The sequence below is a fragment of the Astatotilapia calliptera genome, chromosome 5 (genome assembly GCF_900246225.1).
Source record: "Astatotilapia calliptera chromosome 5, fAstCal1.2, whole genome shotgun sequence".
In the NCBI taxonomy this organism is placed as follows: Eukaryota; Metazoa; Chordata; class Actinopteri; order Cichliformes; family Cichlidae; genus Astatotilapia; species Astatotilapia calliptera.
Window position 1 is genome coordinate 8,082,253 of NC_039306.1, and position 19,033 is coordinate 8,101,285.

Here is a 19,033-nt window from a genome sequence, read left to right on the forward strand (position 1 = left end):
GGTGAATTTAAGTACTCCATTGCAGCCTTTTCTTTAAAAAAGATTAGATTTGCTTGGCTGAAGGTGATTGAAGGTAAAGCTCTCTGCATTACAGCCTCTGATGGATACTGAGTTGGGAGGCACATTCTATATGTTAAGCCCCATATCTCATCTCCAATATCTGTTTTTTTCTGTTTTCTTTTTTAGTTTCTAATCAATTAAAAGTGACTCACGTTTTGCTGCAGAAGAAGGGGAATACTCTCTTTTGCATCGTTTGTTCCTGGGCTGATTATGATGCAAAGGTGTGAACAGGTCAGGTGATGCTGTAGTCTCTTTACTCCCCAGGGATATTATGAGTACATGACAGGAACACTCCTCAGAGTGTGTGCCAAATGAGGATTTTCTTTATGCATTAGCAGAGATGAATCAGTGCATGTGCAGGTGCAATATGTTAGCAGCTGCATACATATGGCGCATTTTGTGCTGCAATAGAGTAACATCTTGTTTTTTGTTTGGTGATTTTTTTAAAAACATGTAAACAGTATACCGAAAGCTGCATGAAACAAAATCAAGCAAAATATCACATTAACATTTGCTGATTAACTGTACATATCTTAAAAGCAGTGGAAGACATGTACTCTTGTTTAATCCTAAGCATTCTCAATAAAATATGCATTACTTTTTATCCAGTTTCCTTCATGAAACCTCAAAATCAACACTAAATATATTTCGGATTACACAGAATTTATACACCATGTAAAATAAAAATATAATCACATATAGTTTTGGCAACTTTATGACTTTACAGCCACACATCAATGCTGATTGCAAAATCTGAATAAACCTGGAAAACGAAATCTTGTAACTTTTATTATCCCAAGTCTGTTTTTAATTTACTCTTTCAATATCAACTCCATTGATTTAAATCTGCACATGCATATTTCTGCTTTCATGATCATAATAACATTATTTTAGTTTTATTCAAATTGCATGATGCTTTTAAGATGTATTTTGTAGACCCTTTGTTATCCATGGACATTACATTTATATGCACCACTGACATCACATGTCATTTTTTTTCTATTCTCATCTTATTTCCACCCAGCTCTGTCATTCCATTGTTTTAAAAGCATTTAGACATTTATCTCTTACACACCTGCATTGTTATTTTTTCTGTTCAGTTTATTAATTGTACAGTTCTTATCATAAACTATAAAAACTGGAAGATGGTCAATGATTTCATTTACCAGTTATCAAATATCAGCTATGCCAGTTAGAAGCTCTATCTTCATATATCATGGATGCATATATATCAGTACTGTGGCCTAACAGAGTCTAGAGTTCTTCTTCTTCTTCTTTTAAATAAACACAAATGACTAAATATTGATTTGTTTGCTTTCTCATATATTTTATACATCTCATCTGTAGGACTTTTAAGATGGTCCAGATCAAGTTGCTATGGTGACTAATCAAAAAAGAGTGACAGATTTTGAGATTAACAACAAGACTCCAAAGTTGTACGACACATTAAAAAAATGGTTCAACTACATCAGTTGAGTCATTTCTAAAATGTCTAAAGAATCTTTGGACTATGAGAAGAAGAGGATAACATCAGTGTGTATTGTTTTGCACTGCACAGTTTTTGTTGCTGCAGTAGCAAAGAAGCTGCATACAAAGAGGACACACAAGGACTTGGTGTGTTGTGATGAAATCAGTATGGCATTTCACTCGGGGGGGGGGGGGTGTCCAGTTGTAATTTGACGGACGTAATGTATCTATTAAATGGTTAAGTGTTCAGTGTGATTTCCTAGTGACAGTGTTTTGATCTTTTTTTTGTTTGAATATCAAATCAGTCTTACAGAATTTATCATAATTTCACACAAAATGAGGTAGCCCACTGGCATTTGTTGTTCCCAATAACATGTATCACAACAATGTTGGTTATTGTTTTAATTTTTCCCAGAGTATCACATGGGCTCCAACTTTGCAGATTAGTATGAAATGTTTGTCCTCAGTTATTGGATTACTATGGCATTCAAGTTGGCACCATCATGAGGAAAAGATCTACACTGTCCAAAATTTACTTTGTGACTAATTACTACAAATCCACCAAATATTAGAACGCAACTATCCTACTGATGGTTTCCTTTGAGGCCTTGTCTCACATTTTAATGCTGATAGCAAATGGGATGCTAACCATGTAATTATGAACATTTCTGATAAATTTTGTCTTTGCAGTTCGTAGACTAAGCGATTTGCAATAAATAAATATATGATAGCTAAAAGTAATGCCATGACTTTTTCATGTCAGTATGCTGATGTTAGCATTAAGTTCCCAGCTGCTGTTAACATAGTTTTATTGGCCCATTTCCACTCTTACCCGTACACACTCTTCCTCCACCACATTAAGTGCTTTTCAGGCCAAATAGCCTCAAATTAAAGTGTGATATGAAGCACTCCAAGAGCAGGTCTGCACCAATGGAAACTTATCAACCAGACTCAGTTAAGGAGTAGCATTAATTGTCCAAACAAAATAGAAATTTTCTATAGGTTGGTAAATGGTTTTAAAAATTGCTTCATGCTTTATTCATTTTTAAATGTTTTTATTATGCTAATAATAAAGAACATGAAAGAAAAAAAAAGTTAAAAAGCTGCAGCATTAAAAAAAAAAATTGCCTGTCTGAATATAACTGGAACAGAAATTTTTTTTTTATTAGAATAGTTTAACATGATCTTAATTTTGCTGTATCCTAAATGGAGCTCCATTAGAGAAAGGTTGTGGGATCTTAAAACATGCTTCTATATTTCTGCCTTATCTCTTAATTCAGAGGACTCTTTAAAAGACGCAACTCCACATGGAATTACAATTATCATACAGTGGGAGGTTGTAGGGGAATTAAAATATCCTTAATTAAATATATTAAAATATTAAAATAATATGGTTTTAAATTTGCACGTTTTTTAATTAATAAAAGTAAAAGTGAAATTACCTAAACCAGAATATCACTAATGTTGTATTCCTGATTATAGACAGTTGTTTGTAGTCAGCTCCTGATACTCTGAGTTTCCACATTACATTTCCAGGTTTGCATGCCTGGGGCACTTCTGCTGCTTGATGGTTCATGAAATGGGAGGCTGTTCTGCAGTCTATAATCCCCCTCCTGTCAACCTATATCCTCATTCACAGCCTGTCAGGTGCATCAGTGTACATGAAGCACACTCAGAATGATGTTTTTCATTTACAGATAGCAACGTTTGTGTGTGTGTGTGCACATGGACCATTTACTGGTACAGTGAATATAAAGAGTGCCATGTCACAGCATGACATTTGATGATTTTTTTCACGTTGATAGGCAGCATTTTCACAGCATTTAAGAGGAATGAGAGGAATGTTGTTGCTGTAGTTTTGCTGTGAAAGCTGCTGAATTAGTGTCTTTGCTGGTGCTGCAGTATATTTCCAGTTGAATTCCATCAGTTTAACAGATAACTGCTCAGGGATAATAGGCGAATGACTGGTCTGTAAGGATCTGTTCTGTGTGTCAATACACAGCGCTAATACTGAATCTGACTTCTTTTGCTTGAACTGCTTTCAGTCCGCAACACAGTCAAGAATACATCAGCTTCTTGTGGTCAGTTTAGGCGCTCAAATTAAGCTAAGCCAATCGATGCAGTAACAATGTGGAATACTGCAAGGAATGCAAAAAAGTAGCTCACAGCAGGGCATCCTTTTGTCAAACAAGATATTTATTATTTTTACTGCATTTACTATGGTCTGCTGGTCATTCAGTCTTACACTGGCCAGATGCAAAAGTCTGGAGCATTGCTGGAGCATTACCTCTAATACATCTATTACACCAAATATCTGATCATGCGAAAAAAACAGAACAATAAAAATGATCCTCATGTCTTTCCACATATTGAGGCAGAGTGCAGACCTGTTTGTGAGGATTTGCTGATGAGAATTTTTTTTAATGATGCTAGTTTGTCTTATCCTCTCTCAGCATCAAACCCTTGACAGATCTGGAAATTTGGTGGAGCAGAAAATGGGGGATGTTAAGATTGATATATGATGGTCTTTAAAGATATTCAGATCTTTTAGATTTTAGCAGACTTATATATCCTGTAAATATTGTCCTGCAAAAATGGAAGCTCTGTTATGTATGTTTTTGAGGAAGAATAAGTGGGGAAATTATTGCTCTTTATTTAATTAGCGAGAGTCTACAATGAAATCTGATGTAAAATGGTTTTGAGGCTAGAGGAAATGTAGAGAAGTCAGATGGATCATATAATTAGTTGCTTACTGAACTAGTGCTCCTCCTGGCTTCTCTTTACTCAGCACTGATTTGTCTTGTTGTCCCAGATCTATGCATTTGGACAACTCATCCTTCACTGGTGGTGGTGTGGTGTATTGTCTCTCTTTTTTCTTCCTTCTTAGTCTCTAAATGGCGTGCCCCTCCTCCCTTCTATTCACAGCCTATATGTACTAGCGTAAAGTGCAGCATTTGATCCAGCTTAAACAATCTTAAATTGTAAACAATTGGAGCTAGAGATTGTGTGCTTGTTAGTTGTGATGATGGTCTCAGTTTTCCTTATGTACACACTGAATCTTTGTGCATTCATGGCACTTAAGCAATGAGAACTTACAGATCCAGTCTTAGATGGGCCGGACTTCCATCTAAAACACACGAGTCCTGTCTTGTATTCAACCATGTCCATGGACTTTTATTTTTGACTTTCTGTTTCCACTCAATATTTGTTCCAGTTAAAGACACCAAAATGACCCAGTTGAGTTTAGAAAATGTTTACAATGTAGATGCTAATACAAACTTTTTCTGTAACAGTCTCCTTCATTGTTTTCTTTAACACAATGAAAAGTTACATAAGGGCGACCACACCAACAGAAAACATTCAACTATGATTTTAATTTCTCCACAAGATTACACGCAGGCCCTCTATGGTTGGTTTCACACTGGACCAGCTGGAGGGCGGCTCAGCTGTGATCTGGTACTATGTTGTTAGCTGTACCTGACTTAAAATTCCCAAAAAAAGCAGATAAAGACAGATGTGTTGAAAAGGATCTAAAACACAGACCAGAGAATATGGCCAGCAAGGCTACAGATTATGACCACGTTGTCAATATTTGTACTATACTTGATTAATACCAGTTTTATATTGGCTTGCACAAAGAAGAGTGTTGGGATGTTGTCACTTTTAGGTGTGAGACTATTTTTTGAATGAAAAAACATACAAACAAGCAACTGAGTGCAAAACTTGCTGCTATGAGCTTTATAAAATCTCCAGAATATCATCAAAGACAAAAATAACTATAACAGTAGAAATACTATCCACCTGACTTATCTGATATATAAAAACTAACTTCTACATAAACCTATCAACTGAGTTGAAATATGCTCCTGAAACCCATTAAACTCTACTCTGCAATCTGTATCATGTAGCTTCCTTGTTTTCTAACTTCTTTAAAGAAAATAATCTATATTTTCTTTAAATGGCTTAAACTTACAAATGATTACATTTCATTATAACTAGGACATTAATTGTAGATACAGCAATACTCTGTACTTTAAGTCTTCTATTTATTGTCCCCCACTGGGTATAATGGAGAGATATTAAATTTAGATCATTTAATTTGGATCTTTACTGGGGAATTCTTTATCATTTGCCACGTAGCATTTGTCACCACCAGTTTTCCATTATTTATTTATATTCTTACTTTTGAACTGAAAACAGCTTCCTGTTGCAGCTGTAACAATGCTGTAAAAGTGGTGAAAGAAGAGAAAAAGTTGCAGAAAGTTAAGAAAAGAAATGCTGCAGACTCTGGTGATAAGTCTGTGAAATGTGAAAAGGCTTTTCAGTGACCCCTTTTATATTGTCACAGAGTTGTTTTTTTATTTTATTTTATTTTATTCATATTTAGAGTTCAATATATGCTTGAAGTTCAGGTAAAACATGTCTTTATTTTTCTATGAAAAAAATGGAGATAGTGGGTTTATTGACACCTTTACTGACCTTAACCATATTAGTGTCTGTAAAAGTATTATCAGTCAGAATTTCAATCATAATGCATTATCTACTCACAGTCGACACCATCAAAACAAAAGAAAGGAACTCAAAAGAACTTAAAAAAAAAAGAAGTATATTACTTAAATGTTTAATAGACGAACTTCCATAACAAGGCTTTACAAATTGCCCCCCCCCCCCCCCCCCCCCAACTGAAGATCTGCAATAATTTTTTTGTCTATCATTTTTCTTTTATCCCCCAATAACTTCCCATCACAGAGAAATAGTCTGTGGGCGTGATAGTTGCAGTAGTTTGCCTGTAAGCTAATATACATGGATGCACACAGGGGAAATTTAGTGGAAAGATGCTTTGTGGTTAATAGCTTCTGTTAGCTTTGCCCATGTGAATAGAATTATTTTCCACTTGTAAGTGGATGGTAATATACTGCATTATAAAATGTGCTTTCTATTTATTCTGGGCAGCCAAACTTGAAGTTTGATTTTGTTTGGCTGTTGCTGTTTAATCATTTAAAGGACACGTATGTCTGTGAAGGTTCTCAGTCATCCAGGTCATTGTAGTCTAAGGAGCGTAGAAAAAGAAAAGCGTCTGGACTTCTTTAACCTCCTAAGACTCTTTCATGGTATGCATTTTTAATTTTTCTTTGCTATTTTGGTTGATTGCGACCTGATGAATTTAAAAACAAAGAATTGCCAGATTTATTTATTTTTTTTACCGAATTTTTGTTTCTGAGAAAAATTAGATCCACATATGAGGACATTCATTTTAAATTTTGATAGAACAGTGGCAGTATAATGCCCTTGTAAGCGTATATCAGGCCCTTGTAGAGGAAAAAATAAGTGTTTTGGTCCAGACATCCCAAAAATGTGATGTCCACATATGTGGACGCCAGGTCCTAGGAGGTTAAACTTTAAACTCAAAGAAGTCCAGACGCTTTTCTTTTTCCAAGCTCCTTAGACTACGATGACCTGGATGACTGAGAACCTTCACAGACATATTGCCGTGCACTTTGGGAAGAAGTCAAAGGACACACACATTTTTCCCAGAGATCAATTAGCTGTCCTCTCATTCAGCACCTTTATACCACACATATCCAATATTGTTTGTTTTAATTGCTCCCATGCTGAATTTACTGTGCCGACATTTCTTTCATTAGAGCAAAAATAAACAAGTGGACATTTATTAATCACTGCTGAAAAAGTTGTTGTCCAGTGGGTGACCAGAAAGACTCCCAAGACATTTTTAAAAGCCCCAATAGAAAAGAAATCATAATAAAATAAAATAAAAATAATAAAATGAGTCATGGCTGAATTTTTCTCAGCTATATCAGTTTCTGTGTCCTGTTAAAGTGTACACTCACTTTATCATGAAAATTTCACTAATACAGTTTGAACATTTGAAGAAAGTGGTTATTATTAATCTTAATAGTTATGAGAACTGAAAATGCCTGCTGTGAAAATGTGCTGTTCTGATAACTTTGTACATAGATAAAAACAAAACACAGCCATTCTAGAAATTGGTACAGTCTTTGTGTTGTTTCCAGTCCTCCATTGTCAGTGTCCCCAAATCCACAAGAAACGTGTGGATCTGCCTTTGTTTGGGCCACATTTTATCGTACTGCTAGAAAATGCCAAGTACTTAGATCCTCCACAAATGTCAAATAAGTATATGAAGCACAGGTGTAATTTATAATGTTTATGATGGCTGCTTTCCAGCAAATTGTGTTTGCAATCTATTGACTGCAAATAAATACTATGACTTGAACGTTCAAGCCAAAAAGGGGAAAACATGTTAAAGTATTTTGCAGATGGTCTTCTATTTGTTCTCTCTGTCTGCAAAGTTTGTAAAATCAGCTCAAGTGATTTCACTGGAGTGATGGAATACACACTGATATACTCTGTGCCATCTTTGCTTGATTATCATGACCTGCATTGCCATATGTAAGAAAATCAGTAAGTAAAGTCTAGAGACTCACAGTCCACTCATTTTCTCTTACACTTCCTAATCTATTCTCACTTCTGCATTGGCATGGACAAACAGGGCTTAATCTTTATCACATTATAGTCAGGTTTTCCACATCTCTCTGTGTGTGTATCTCAAACTTTTATTATTCTTGTTAGAACATGGTGTTAGCTGGACCTGCTGCCTATATGTGAAGCAGAGGAAAAATCAGCATGAATGACTCAAGGGGATCTTAAAATGTAAATGAGTTATTGTTAGACCTAGTCTTGTTCTCATGCTATATGTCAAAGTCAAAATGTCTGTCATAAACAGCGTCTGTACGAGTTGTGCCGGCTGTGTAAATGGCCTGTATTTATATAGCGCTTTACTAGTCCCTAAGGACCCCAAAGCGCTTTACATATCCAGTCATCCACCCATTCACACACTGGTGATGGCAAGCTACATTGTAGCCACAGCCACCCTGGGGCGCACTGACAGAGGCCAGACACTGGCGCCACTGGGCCCTCTGACCGCCACCAGTAGGCAACGGGTGAAGTGTCTTGCCCAAGGACACAACGACCGAGACTGTCCAAGCCGGGGCTCGAACCAGCAACCTTCTGATTACAAGGCGAACTCCCAACTCTTGAGCCACGATCGCCCATATTTAGACTGTCGTGTTGACAGTCTAAATATATGGTGCATACCCTAATAGCAACATTCCCGTTTCAAGTCTAGCTTCTGGCCTGCTTAATTATTTGGCTTTAAGACTTTGCCCAGCAGCCCTTTTGTTTTATTAATAAAGTGACTTTTTGTAACAAATTCATAAAAGTGCCCCAGTTTTCATCATCTTTTTTCACTTGCTGACATGTTGTCATGTTGACATTGATGGAGTTGTCAAGGCTTGCCCATCTTTCACTTAGATGAATGACATCATTCCAGCTACTCGGTGTAAAGTGTACACATACACACATACACACGCATACACATACACACGCATACACATACACACGCATACACACGCACACACACACGCACGCACACACACACACACACGCACGCACACGCACGCACACGCACGCACACGCACGCACACACACACACACACACACACACACACACTGTCCCCATGCTGACCAACTGCTACTTCTGAGACACCCAAACACTGCAAGTGATATACAGAGCCAACTACAAGCATATGGTCTTTTCTGTTTATTGTTGCCTGTGCTGCAGTAATGACTGGCCAGAAGATGATGAGTGTGTGTGTGTGTGTGTGTGTGTGTGTGTGTGTGTGTGTGTGTGTGTGTGTGTGTGTGTGTGTGTGTGTGTGTGTGTGAGTGATAGAGAGAGAGGGAGCAGGATACAGCGTATGCATGTGTGTATGAGTGGTACACAGAGACATGGCTAGAAGGAAAAATGCTACGACGACAGGCATAAAAGATGAAAGAAATTAGGAAACAAGAAACAAGGCAGGAAGTGGAGGAAGAGAGTTGCTAGCTGACTATTGGACAATCTGCCTTCTAGCTTCGTATTTCTCCATTACACCCCTGCATTGCAGCACTCCCTGCAGGAGCTGGAGAGGTGCAGTTTTTTCCACATCATCTCTGCTGCCTCAGAGGAGATAAGTCATCTCAACAAAAATGTCCCAGCACAACTCAGCACGGGGAACACGTTGTCAGCAGCTGCCCTCTGCATATGTTTACTATGTGAGGCTTTGATAGTAGCTGTGTTGCTCTTATTGACCTCCTAATGTTGCACAGTGCTCAGGCCTGACTCATCCACTAGAGAGCAGGGATGGAGAGGGAGGGAAAAGTTTATTCATTCACAGGTGCTCATAAAAGAATGCAAGAACCAGGGAGAAGCTGAGTATCCCACAATGCAGTGGGAATTTCAGTAAACCATACTGTAAAAGCACAGTTTTTTGGAGAGGGGTTAAGGGCAGAATGAGAATTTTACAACAATCTCACACTAACTGAAAAATATACTGTAACAATTTTAATAAATCTTTAACACCTATTTTAACATATAGCTTTAAAAAAATCCATCCACGATCTTTTAATCTGACTGGTATTATCTTATTGATTGAGCATTTTGTTTTTGTTTCATTGTTTGTTTTGGTTATTTTGCGGCCATCTTGCGATTTCTATTTCTTCATATCTATGGGAGCTCTAATGCTAATATGCTGCTGATATCAAAAATAAATAATTTATTAAAAATATATTTCATAAGAATAAAAAAGCAAAACAGTCACTGACTTCTCAGAAGAGGTTTTTACAGCTTACTCATATTTTTCCTGGTTTCATTAAATTGCTCTGCCACGAGGTGTCAGGCCATATCGGGTCACTCCAGGGAACAACCAGAAATCAAGTAAGAAAAAAAGAAAGAAGGACAACAGGCATATCAGTTTCATGAAGGAGCCCCATGCAATCTAGGGCAAGGCAAAAGAGTGTCTTAAATAAATAATTAAAGATGAGATAATAACATAAGATATACTTTATCGTGAAGAAAAAATAGATTGTATAACATCTAACAGTCTGTTCATTTACAATCTCCTTTATTACAATGGCTTAACTTAAAAACCTTAAAAAGTGCAGACATCACTACTTAAGCAGTAGTAACTTAAATGCCCTATATCTTAAAATATCTTACACAAATCCATGAATTGGCCATATAACCCACCTAACTTCACCCTAGCTGCTTATTTTCTTCAAAGCCAGATCATTTCTGCTCCCATGGCCCCACTGCACAGCCATTTCACTCTACCAATTCATTAACTTCTAATTAAAGCATTAAGCTTTTAAGATGAATGCAGCATTTTTTAATTCACTCCTAGAGCGAAAATGTTAAAATAGTCTTTTGAAGGATAAGTCTTTTGATATTACGAGAAAATCACAAAAAAAAGCAGGAGAAAACATTAAGGCCTATTCAAGCATAATACTGTGGTGACTTATCCACAGTTTAATATTCTATCTAAAAAGAGGAACACTGTGTCATTTTTTTCCATAGCTAAATGCATTTAGCAGATCAAAACTGACCCTGCAAAGCAGAGAAGACAAATGTCTCTGGGCATAACTTTGCAGTTCTCAAAAAGAAAAAAAGAATATGCTCTGTGATGCAGCAGTTTTATATGAGATTCCTGCCCTCCTCTGGTAGAAGCAGCTAAATGCACTGCAACCTGACATACTGCAAGAATAGCCACATCAAGCCAGGCATCTAACAGATGACAGCTGAACTTAAGCATTTAGAAAGGCATTTCCCCAAGGAGAGCACTGAAAGAAAAAGGTTTTCAGGAAAAAGCAAGAAAAAAAAAGGTTAAATGCCAGCATTGCAAAGAGTTCAAACATGTACAAACATAACTGCTTTAGGGATGTTGAACATTTGAAACACATTTATCACGCAAGGTCGGCTACAGGCACCTAAAGTTTAATTTTTAAACCTCATATGTTTAGTTCTGCATCTGCGTAGGTCTCTGGCTCAAACAGCACGTTTCATTATGTAATAGTTTTAGCTCAATACAGTGGGATACGTTTTGTTTGTATTGCAACTCGAGAAGATGCTTTTGTTATCTCCTCACTTCTAATCATCACTGACAAGTCTCCTGAGGGATCAGTGAACACCGGACAAATAGGAGTAATCACTCTTTGTTTCAATTGTTCACTCTGAATGACTTAACAGAGATGGTCTATTCAGAGGGTTAAATCATACTTCTGAGATCAGTTGTTAGCAACCACTTAATTCCATGGAGTAGATCTGATTTAAAAAACAACAACAAGCAAACAAAAAACTGCACCGCCTTAAGACTTTTTCAGCTGTCCTAGTGCATACTTTTGCTTTTTATTCCTGACTTGTGCAGGCTGTGGCTTTATTAACATGAACCTCACCCTAGAGTCTGTGATCTTTTACAACTGCCCTCCAATACTAGACCGTAGAGTGGCATGCTGCAATCAGCTGTGTGAGCAGCATCACAAATGAGGCTGGGGGAATGAGAAAGATGGAGAGAAAGAGGTAAAGAGGTTGCGTACATAAGTACATTGAACAGAGAGACAGAGAGGGTGTAGGGAAATATGGGATGGGAGGGTGGAAAATGGGGGCGATGGTGTGCATTGGACAGAGGAGGAGGAGGAAGAGGAGGGGGAGGAGGAGGGGTGTAGTGCTGCAGTGGAGAGAAGTGAGAGGAGACTGCAGTCTCTGCTTATGGGAGAGATCAGACTATGTTACCACAGCTCTGAGGAACTGTAACCCAAACACTTATTGATTGGATGGGCCACCCCACGAGGGGAATACCACATTTGACTGGTGAGTTTTGTCTTGAAGATCTTTGTAGATTAAAAATGAGTTAAGATGCACAACTGGACCACAGTTATCTTAGAGGAATCTTCTCTGCATTTTAAACTGGGTAAACCATATCAAACTGCTTTGCTTGCACTGTATTCTCCGGACCTGATCCTACTTATGAATGAGGATGTGTCCGAGCCTGTTTTTTGTGACTGAGTGATATCGGCCAGTGGTGAGCTGCCGAAATCCTAGGGAGATAAGGACTGAGTGCTAATGGCACAGAGGTAGAAGGTAGGCTAAAATAAGAGGGGAAGGTATGGGCATATTGTATTCTATTTCCATTCAGTCGCTTCTCTCATCACTGCTCTTCTCAGAGGAGACAGAATTAACTTAGGGAAGTTCGGGTAGTGGAGAAAATCATATCTGACTTAATGTTAGGATTTTTTTTTAACATTGCAGTCTCAGATGTGCTTCATTTTAGGGGTGAGGATGGGTTTAGAGACAAATGAAAGATACGGGCAGGTGATGAATAAAATGTTTTTGAAGAACCTTTGCTGGAGCAAAAACTTTATTCATAACCATTATACATTTCAGCTCAGTGGCAGCAGTCTGCATTCGTATCATGTCATGCCCACCACTTGGGCAGTGACTTGACACTGGCCTTGAGCCAACTGGTTATTTGATTGGTTGGTCACTTCAGCTATAGACGTTATCAGTATTGCTTAGCAACAATGATGTGCTTGCCCACAGCACATAGACCACCACTGTATGTGAACAGTGCACAGTCTACCTTACAGCAATAGAAAGTCTGTGCTAAAGTGCACATGTTGAAATGCAATACTTATCGATCTGTGGGCTGCAAATCAATTAAGATTGGGTTTTATCATCATTATGTTTGCCATATTCTGACAGTTCACTTTTACTTTGAGGTACTGATATCCTTAGCTGCGGACCACTTCCTTTGATAATGACACATAAGCTCGCTGTAGCAAATCTCTGTATGACTGGAGGGACTTTTGTGGATACAGTTGAATACTGTAAATGGTGATATCTATAGAAAAAAACATTAACATCTAGCTACTGTGCATTTATTTAGTGTTTTTAGACTATGATAGTTCTGTATATGCATCTACTATTTGCATAGTTGAGAACAGCTAGCAATGAGCCACAATGGCTGAGACTCCTGAAGCAATTAATTACAGATGACCAGACCTCTTCTTTGTGCAAGCATTTCTCTAACCAGGTGTTGCAAAGAATTGTGGGGAGCTACCGTATAGTTCAAGAAAGACAATAAACTGGATTCACGTTATATGAGGAGGACATGTATGTACATTTTACAACAATAAAAGTTTGATGATAATAACAGTAGAAACACTGTAAAATAACAGTGTAATAGCAAGCAAACAGCTGATAAAAAGCTGATAGTATCGTACTTTAAAGCTTACACAATAAAAAGTACAATTTTTTTTAGTTATTACATCTTTTATAGTAAGAAACTCGAGCAGATCACAGTAGATCAACTGAAAAAAAGGTGTAACGCTAGCAAACTTAGTTGCCAGTACTAATTCTATACTTGTCTTACATCCATAGCATGGATATAAAACATTATACCTAATGTGCTTAGCAATTTAAAAAAATATGTAAATCATGTTACATTTTCCTTAGTTGCTTGAACACATCTTAATTCCATGACCTTTTCTCTTAAATTGCTTTATTTCTTTGAATTCTTTACCCTGGAGTGAAAAACAAATAAATGTGGAAACATTAGCAGAGTGACAAAACGAATAAAAGGATGTCAAGCTGCCAGTTATTCTTAAGCACTATGCTGAGTTTGTGGGGCTCATGAAAGAGTAAAGGCAGCATCAAAATCATATTATTTAGTTTTAAAAAAACATATCAGTCAGAGCAGCAGCTCCTAGAAATATATCACACTGTGGTAAATAAGTAGTCTTACTGACACAATTTAAACCATTATGCTCCTGAGACATACATAGTAATCAAATAAATGACTAAATGCAGTAGGAAACAATCCTGTCCCAGCACTATAATACAGTTATTCATAGTTAATTAAAACTAAAGCAGGTGTTTTCAAATTCATCTAGCGATCTGCAGCACTTTGACAAACAGCAAGCTTCAATTAGACCAGAGCATTGACATTTGTGCTCAGCAGTAAATGTTAGTGTTGTTGCTGCCACCAGCAGTCATGCAAAGAGCAAACAGAGAATACATAACATAATGCTCACTTGGGGCTGAGAGTTAAATTGGAGTTGTCATCTGTTAAAAGAGGGCCCTTCTGAGAAGACACTCATTTTATTAGAGTATGTTGGGAGGTGAAACTGATTTAGATGACTGCCTTCTTATGCTATTTAAAGTCGCAGCTTAGATCTCCAGCTATGTCTAACCTGTTAAACTTAAGTCTATAAAATTTCAGAATCTATTTTAAGATTGATCTTAAAACATTTGAACTCTTAAGGTGGAACCTTCAACTATTTATTGGTCTGATCATTGATTCGTCGGTTATAAATAATAAAAATAAATACAGATTAGTTGGTTGGTAGAAGAAAACCCCTATTACCAAAACTATTCAGTCATTTACCTTCAAATGACTGAACTTGAGTGACATACATTCTTCATCCATAGGGTTGTGTGATGCTGGCCCAACATTTGCAGCCAGAACAGCTTAAACTCTTCTGAGAAGGCTTTACACAAGTTTTACGAGTCTGATTTTTGTGGGAATTTTTGCCCATTATTCCAGAAGTGTATTTGTGAGATCAGACACTGATATTGGACAAGAAGGCTTGGCTCGAAATGTGAACTCTAATTCATCTCAGTGGTATGTTATTGGGTTGAGATCAAGGCTCTGTGCAGGCCAGTAAAGTTCTTCATCCATAATTCCCTTTCCACCAAACTTTATACTTGACACAATGCAGTTGGACAAGTATCGTTCTCCTGCCAACCATCAAACCCAGACTCACCCATCGGGTTGCCAGACAGAGAAGCATGATTCATCATGTCAGGGAAGGTGTTTCTGGTATTTTTCCAGAAAAATAGACGCTTAGATATGGTTCTGTCACATATAATAAGGTCTATCTTAAGGACCTCTAAAGCTCACTCATCATATATATTTTAAGTAACAATGCTCTGCGGTTTGACAAGCAACTGACATTTGCTAAATTTGAGTTAGCAGCTGTTTTCTTCTGGTTCAAGCAGTTATTGGGTTCAAGTCATTAAGATAAACTAATTATTCATCTTTAATGTCTCTCTTTATACTTACTTGACAAAATGATGCTGTTTATGTATTGATTATTCTAGAAAATCATTTAACAATTGTGCCATCATGTACATGTACAGATACTCACGTGTCCTTTAATTTTGGATAACTTTTTAGACTCTCCTTTAGGTCTGGAAGATCATTGTGTTTTAAGGTGGAGGTGTAATCATCTCAGGTCACAGTTTCACACACACACTAAATTCTCATATCATCAGCAACATCAAGGGCTTTCAACTTCTGTGACTTGTGTGATGAGTGTGATGAGTCCCAGATGAAGCATTGTTTTCATACTCCCCATCTTTCACAGAGTTGAGTTGCAGCTCTCAAGGTCATCATCACTCAAACATAAAATTAAAAATTATAATGGAAAGCAAGTCAGAATAAAATCAATTTAGCAGCTTTCTGGAGTTTTAGATTACTAACCAGTAGGGGTGCAACGATACTCGTATTGATATTGAACCGTTGGATATAGTGCTTTCGGTTCGGTAGGCATGTGTATCAAACAATACAAAATTTTTGATTTATTTTATCAACTTTTCTTCTGACGATGCTGTCTGTGTTGAGCGCTCAGTGGATCTGTGTTCGACTACTCCGCCCGCCTAGGCTGCACTGTCGAGTGCAGATCCACTGAGCGCAGCGCAAGCTAGCAAGACAGAAGCTAAGCTCGTTGCAACATGGCAACTGCCTCAATGCTACCCGAAATTGAACCTCTCCCACCCTCATTCAGATCTGGCGTTTGGAACTATCTTGGTTTTCATGTGAAGCATGACCCTGATGGTAAGCGTGTCATGGACAAAAGTAAAACAATATGTCGGATGTGCCATGCAATGCTCAATTGGTGGGAACTAGTGCCTTAGCCCCACGCACGGGGCGATCCACGGTAACTCGTTAATGGAGATTTGCCGAGTTATGGCGTTAATGTCATTTTAACAAGATTAACGCTGACAGCACTAGTGGGAACACAATGAATATGACTGCACATTTACACCGACATCATCCTAGTGCAAAGACAAGTGGAAGCAGACAAAAACAACAAACACACATGCTACAAACTTTACCCGAGTCATTTAGACAGCCGTTAGCACATGATTCTCCTTATGGGGACCTGATATGTTTAATATGCTGCTGAGAATATAGCCCAGAAGAAGCGGATAGTATAGCTTTTATTTTGGAAAGAGCCATTTCTCTGTAATAAACTCTCTTTTTCAAAGATGAGTGATTCCTCGATCAGATAGATATTTTTATTTTGTTGTTTCAGCAACATTAAATTTAAAAACTACTTTTGACTTAAATATATATTTATAATTTTAATAAATGACAAATTAAAAAGGCATGAACATTTTTTTGTATTGAAAAAATATCGAACCCTGACACCAAAGGATCTAACCGAACCGTGAATTTTGTGTATCGTTGCACCCCTAGTGAATAGGTAACCTAATGTATTTGCCACCCCTCTTAAGAAGTTACTTCAGTCTTTTGCCGCTGTTGTTGGTGCAGATGGCTAAATTTGATTGATGTTCCATTATGACTTCCTGAGTCATAATGAGTTTCAATATTTCAATAGTTTTTCAATATTTTTCACTTTCTTTGACAAATCTTCCATGATACCACTAAAGCAATTTTTGTTGCTTCATATCCGATCTCTTTGTGTTTCAGGGACGCTGTGCCTAGTCTTTGACAATGAAGTTCAACTTGTTCAGACGGCCACAGGCCATGACAGCGGCCGAGCCCACCAGTGCCCCCACCATGACCATGGCTCCCACCTCAGCTGCCATGTCCACCTCAGCACCAGAAACTTCTGGCTCGAACAATACAGAGATCAGCAAGAATGACATGTTTGAGGAGATCAAGAGCAAATTCTTGAATGAAATTGATAAAATCCCATGTAAGTAATGCTGCAGAGCTTTTTACATCATTCCAAGCATTACAAAACATTAACATTTGGCAAACACCAAAGTTCCATTCAAACTCAGCTTTTCCTCGTTTATTTTGAAATCAACAGTGCCTCCGTGGGCTTTGATTGCCATTGCTGTAGTGGCAGCATTGCTAATCCTCACCTGCTGTTTCTGCATAATCAAAAAATGTTGCTGCAAGAAGAAGAAGAACAAGAAAGGAAAGAAGGGAAAGGATGGCTTCAACATGAAGAACATGCAGGGTGGTGAGGTATGATGCCTCGCGCTTCCTACATGCTAAAGAGTCAAGGTTACAAGATGCATTGGTGAAATTTTGTTGATTATGTCAATAATTTATTATTCAAGTTGTTATTATTTATTATGATAGTTATTGCCCAGATTTTAACAATGTTGCTAACTAAATCTGATCTTTTACCAGCAGCTTTTTTAGCCCAGGCTGTAGAGGACACAAGGAGAGCTCTCTTCCCCTCAATTTGTGTTGTTGTTGTTGTTGTTGTGGTTGTTTAAACGTGTGCTCCATTGTGCTCCATGGTGAAAAACGGCACACTTTATTGCAATGTGGCAAAGAATGAGCAGAGAATGTTTCGTCAACTTATAAAACAAAGCTTATCATATTAAAAGGTAATGGATGAAAGGATGAGGCCTGCAGAAACATCAGGAAGTTGTGAATCAAAGTGCTATAAAGTTAAGGATAAATTCTTAATTTGATGGGCTAAACAGCTTATATTACCATAGACTGCCCCTGTACAGTTAATTAAAGCAATCAACTGCTTGTGTCCACAATGTGAAATTATCGCCCTGAGCCTAAAACAAGCGTGTCATTTCTCATCATGATTGTGGTGGTGGTGGTGTTGATTGCCTCTCTTTTTGAAGTGTGTTTGGTGTCTTGTGAGTTGAATCTCTTCCTCTCTCTGCTCTCCTCCTTTTCCGCTTTGTGTCTTGTGTGTGCCTCGTGTTTCTTGACTGTGGTGGACCCCTGCTCTACGGTAGGTGGATAGCTCATGTCGATGCTCTCTGGCCCCCAGGGCGGAGGGGGGTTTCATGGAATGAAAGTTGTAGCTTCCTTTGCTATTTTTTCTTTCTTTCTTTTTTTAATTTCCTCCCCATTATTTTGTAGTTTTTTGGTATGATAGCTTGAGAATGTAACAATGGAAAGCTATGATGTGCTCCATAAACCCCAGAGAGGAGAGTCTAACCATCTAACACATTGTTCTCGGGACAATGTTACTGTAAATCACACCAATATGGAAAGTATTGGATTAAAATATGATATCCAAGACTGTTAACACTATTAATCTGTGCATGTGATAAAGGGCATGGCTGGTTGTTTGGGAGACATGGAAACGGTGATGATAAAACTGCATGGTGAGCCAAAGATTTGCAAATCTCTTCGTTTTATGGTAATACTCAAGGAGGAGGTAGGATGTGACGACACTGGATGACCCAAAGAAAAGATTACAAAGTCAAGATCACCTAAGTTACTTAATAAGAAAAATCATATTGAAGCAGTAAGGCTCTAACAAAATTCAAATAGCTGGCTGTGCCCTTTAATCCTGATTTAGTTTTGTAATAATGGTGAGGTGAAAGGAGAAACATTTATTTTGCCACATTAATTTAAAG

At 37.7% G+C, this 19,033-nt stretch overlaps 1 protein-coding gene across 4 annotated transcripts in view; it reads left to right on the forward strand.

The window, feature by feature from the left end:
* syt2b (synaptotagmin IIb) overlaps positions 1 to 19,033 on the forward strand; it is a 29,674-nt gene that overhangs the window by 1,059 nt on the left and 9,582 nt on the right. For 2 of the 4 annotated variants that reach the window (XM_026167014.1, XM_026167016.1), the window contains exons 1-3: positions 12,122 to 12,250; positions 17,157 to 17,385; positions 17,503 to 17,663. In XM_026167014.1, the coding sequence (XP_026022799.1) occupies positions 17,181 to 17,385; positions 17,503 to 17,663 (366 nt within the window). In that variant the 5' untranslated portion in view covers positions 12,122 to 12,250; positions 17,157 to 17,180. Of the gene's footprint in view, positions 1 to 12,121; positions 12,251 to 17,156; positions 17,386 to 17,502; positions 17,664 to 17,831; positions 18,400 to 19,033 lie in introns of those variants that run through there. The other 2 variants (XM_026167015.1, XM_026167017.1) reach the window with 2 other exon arrangements.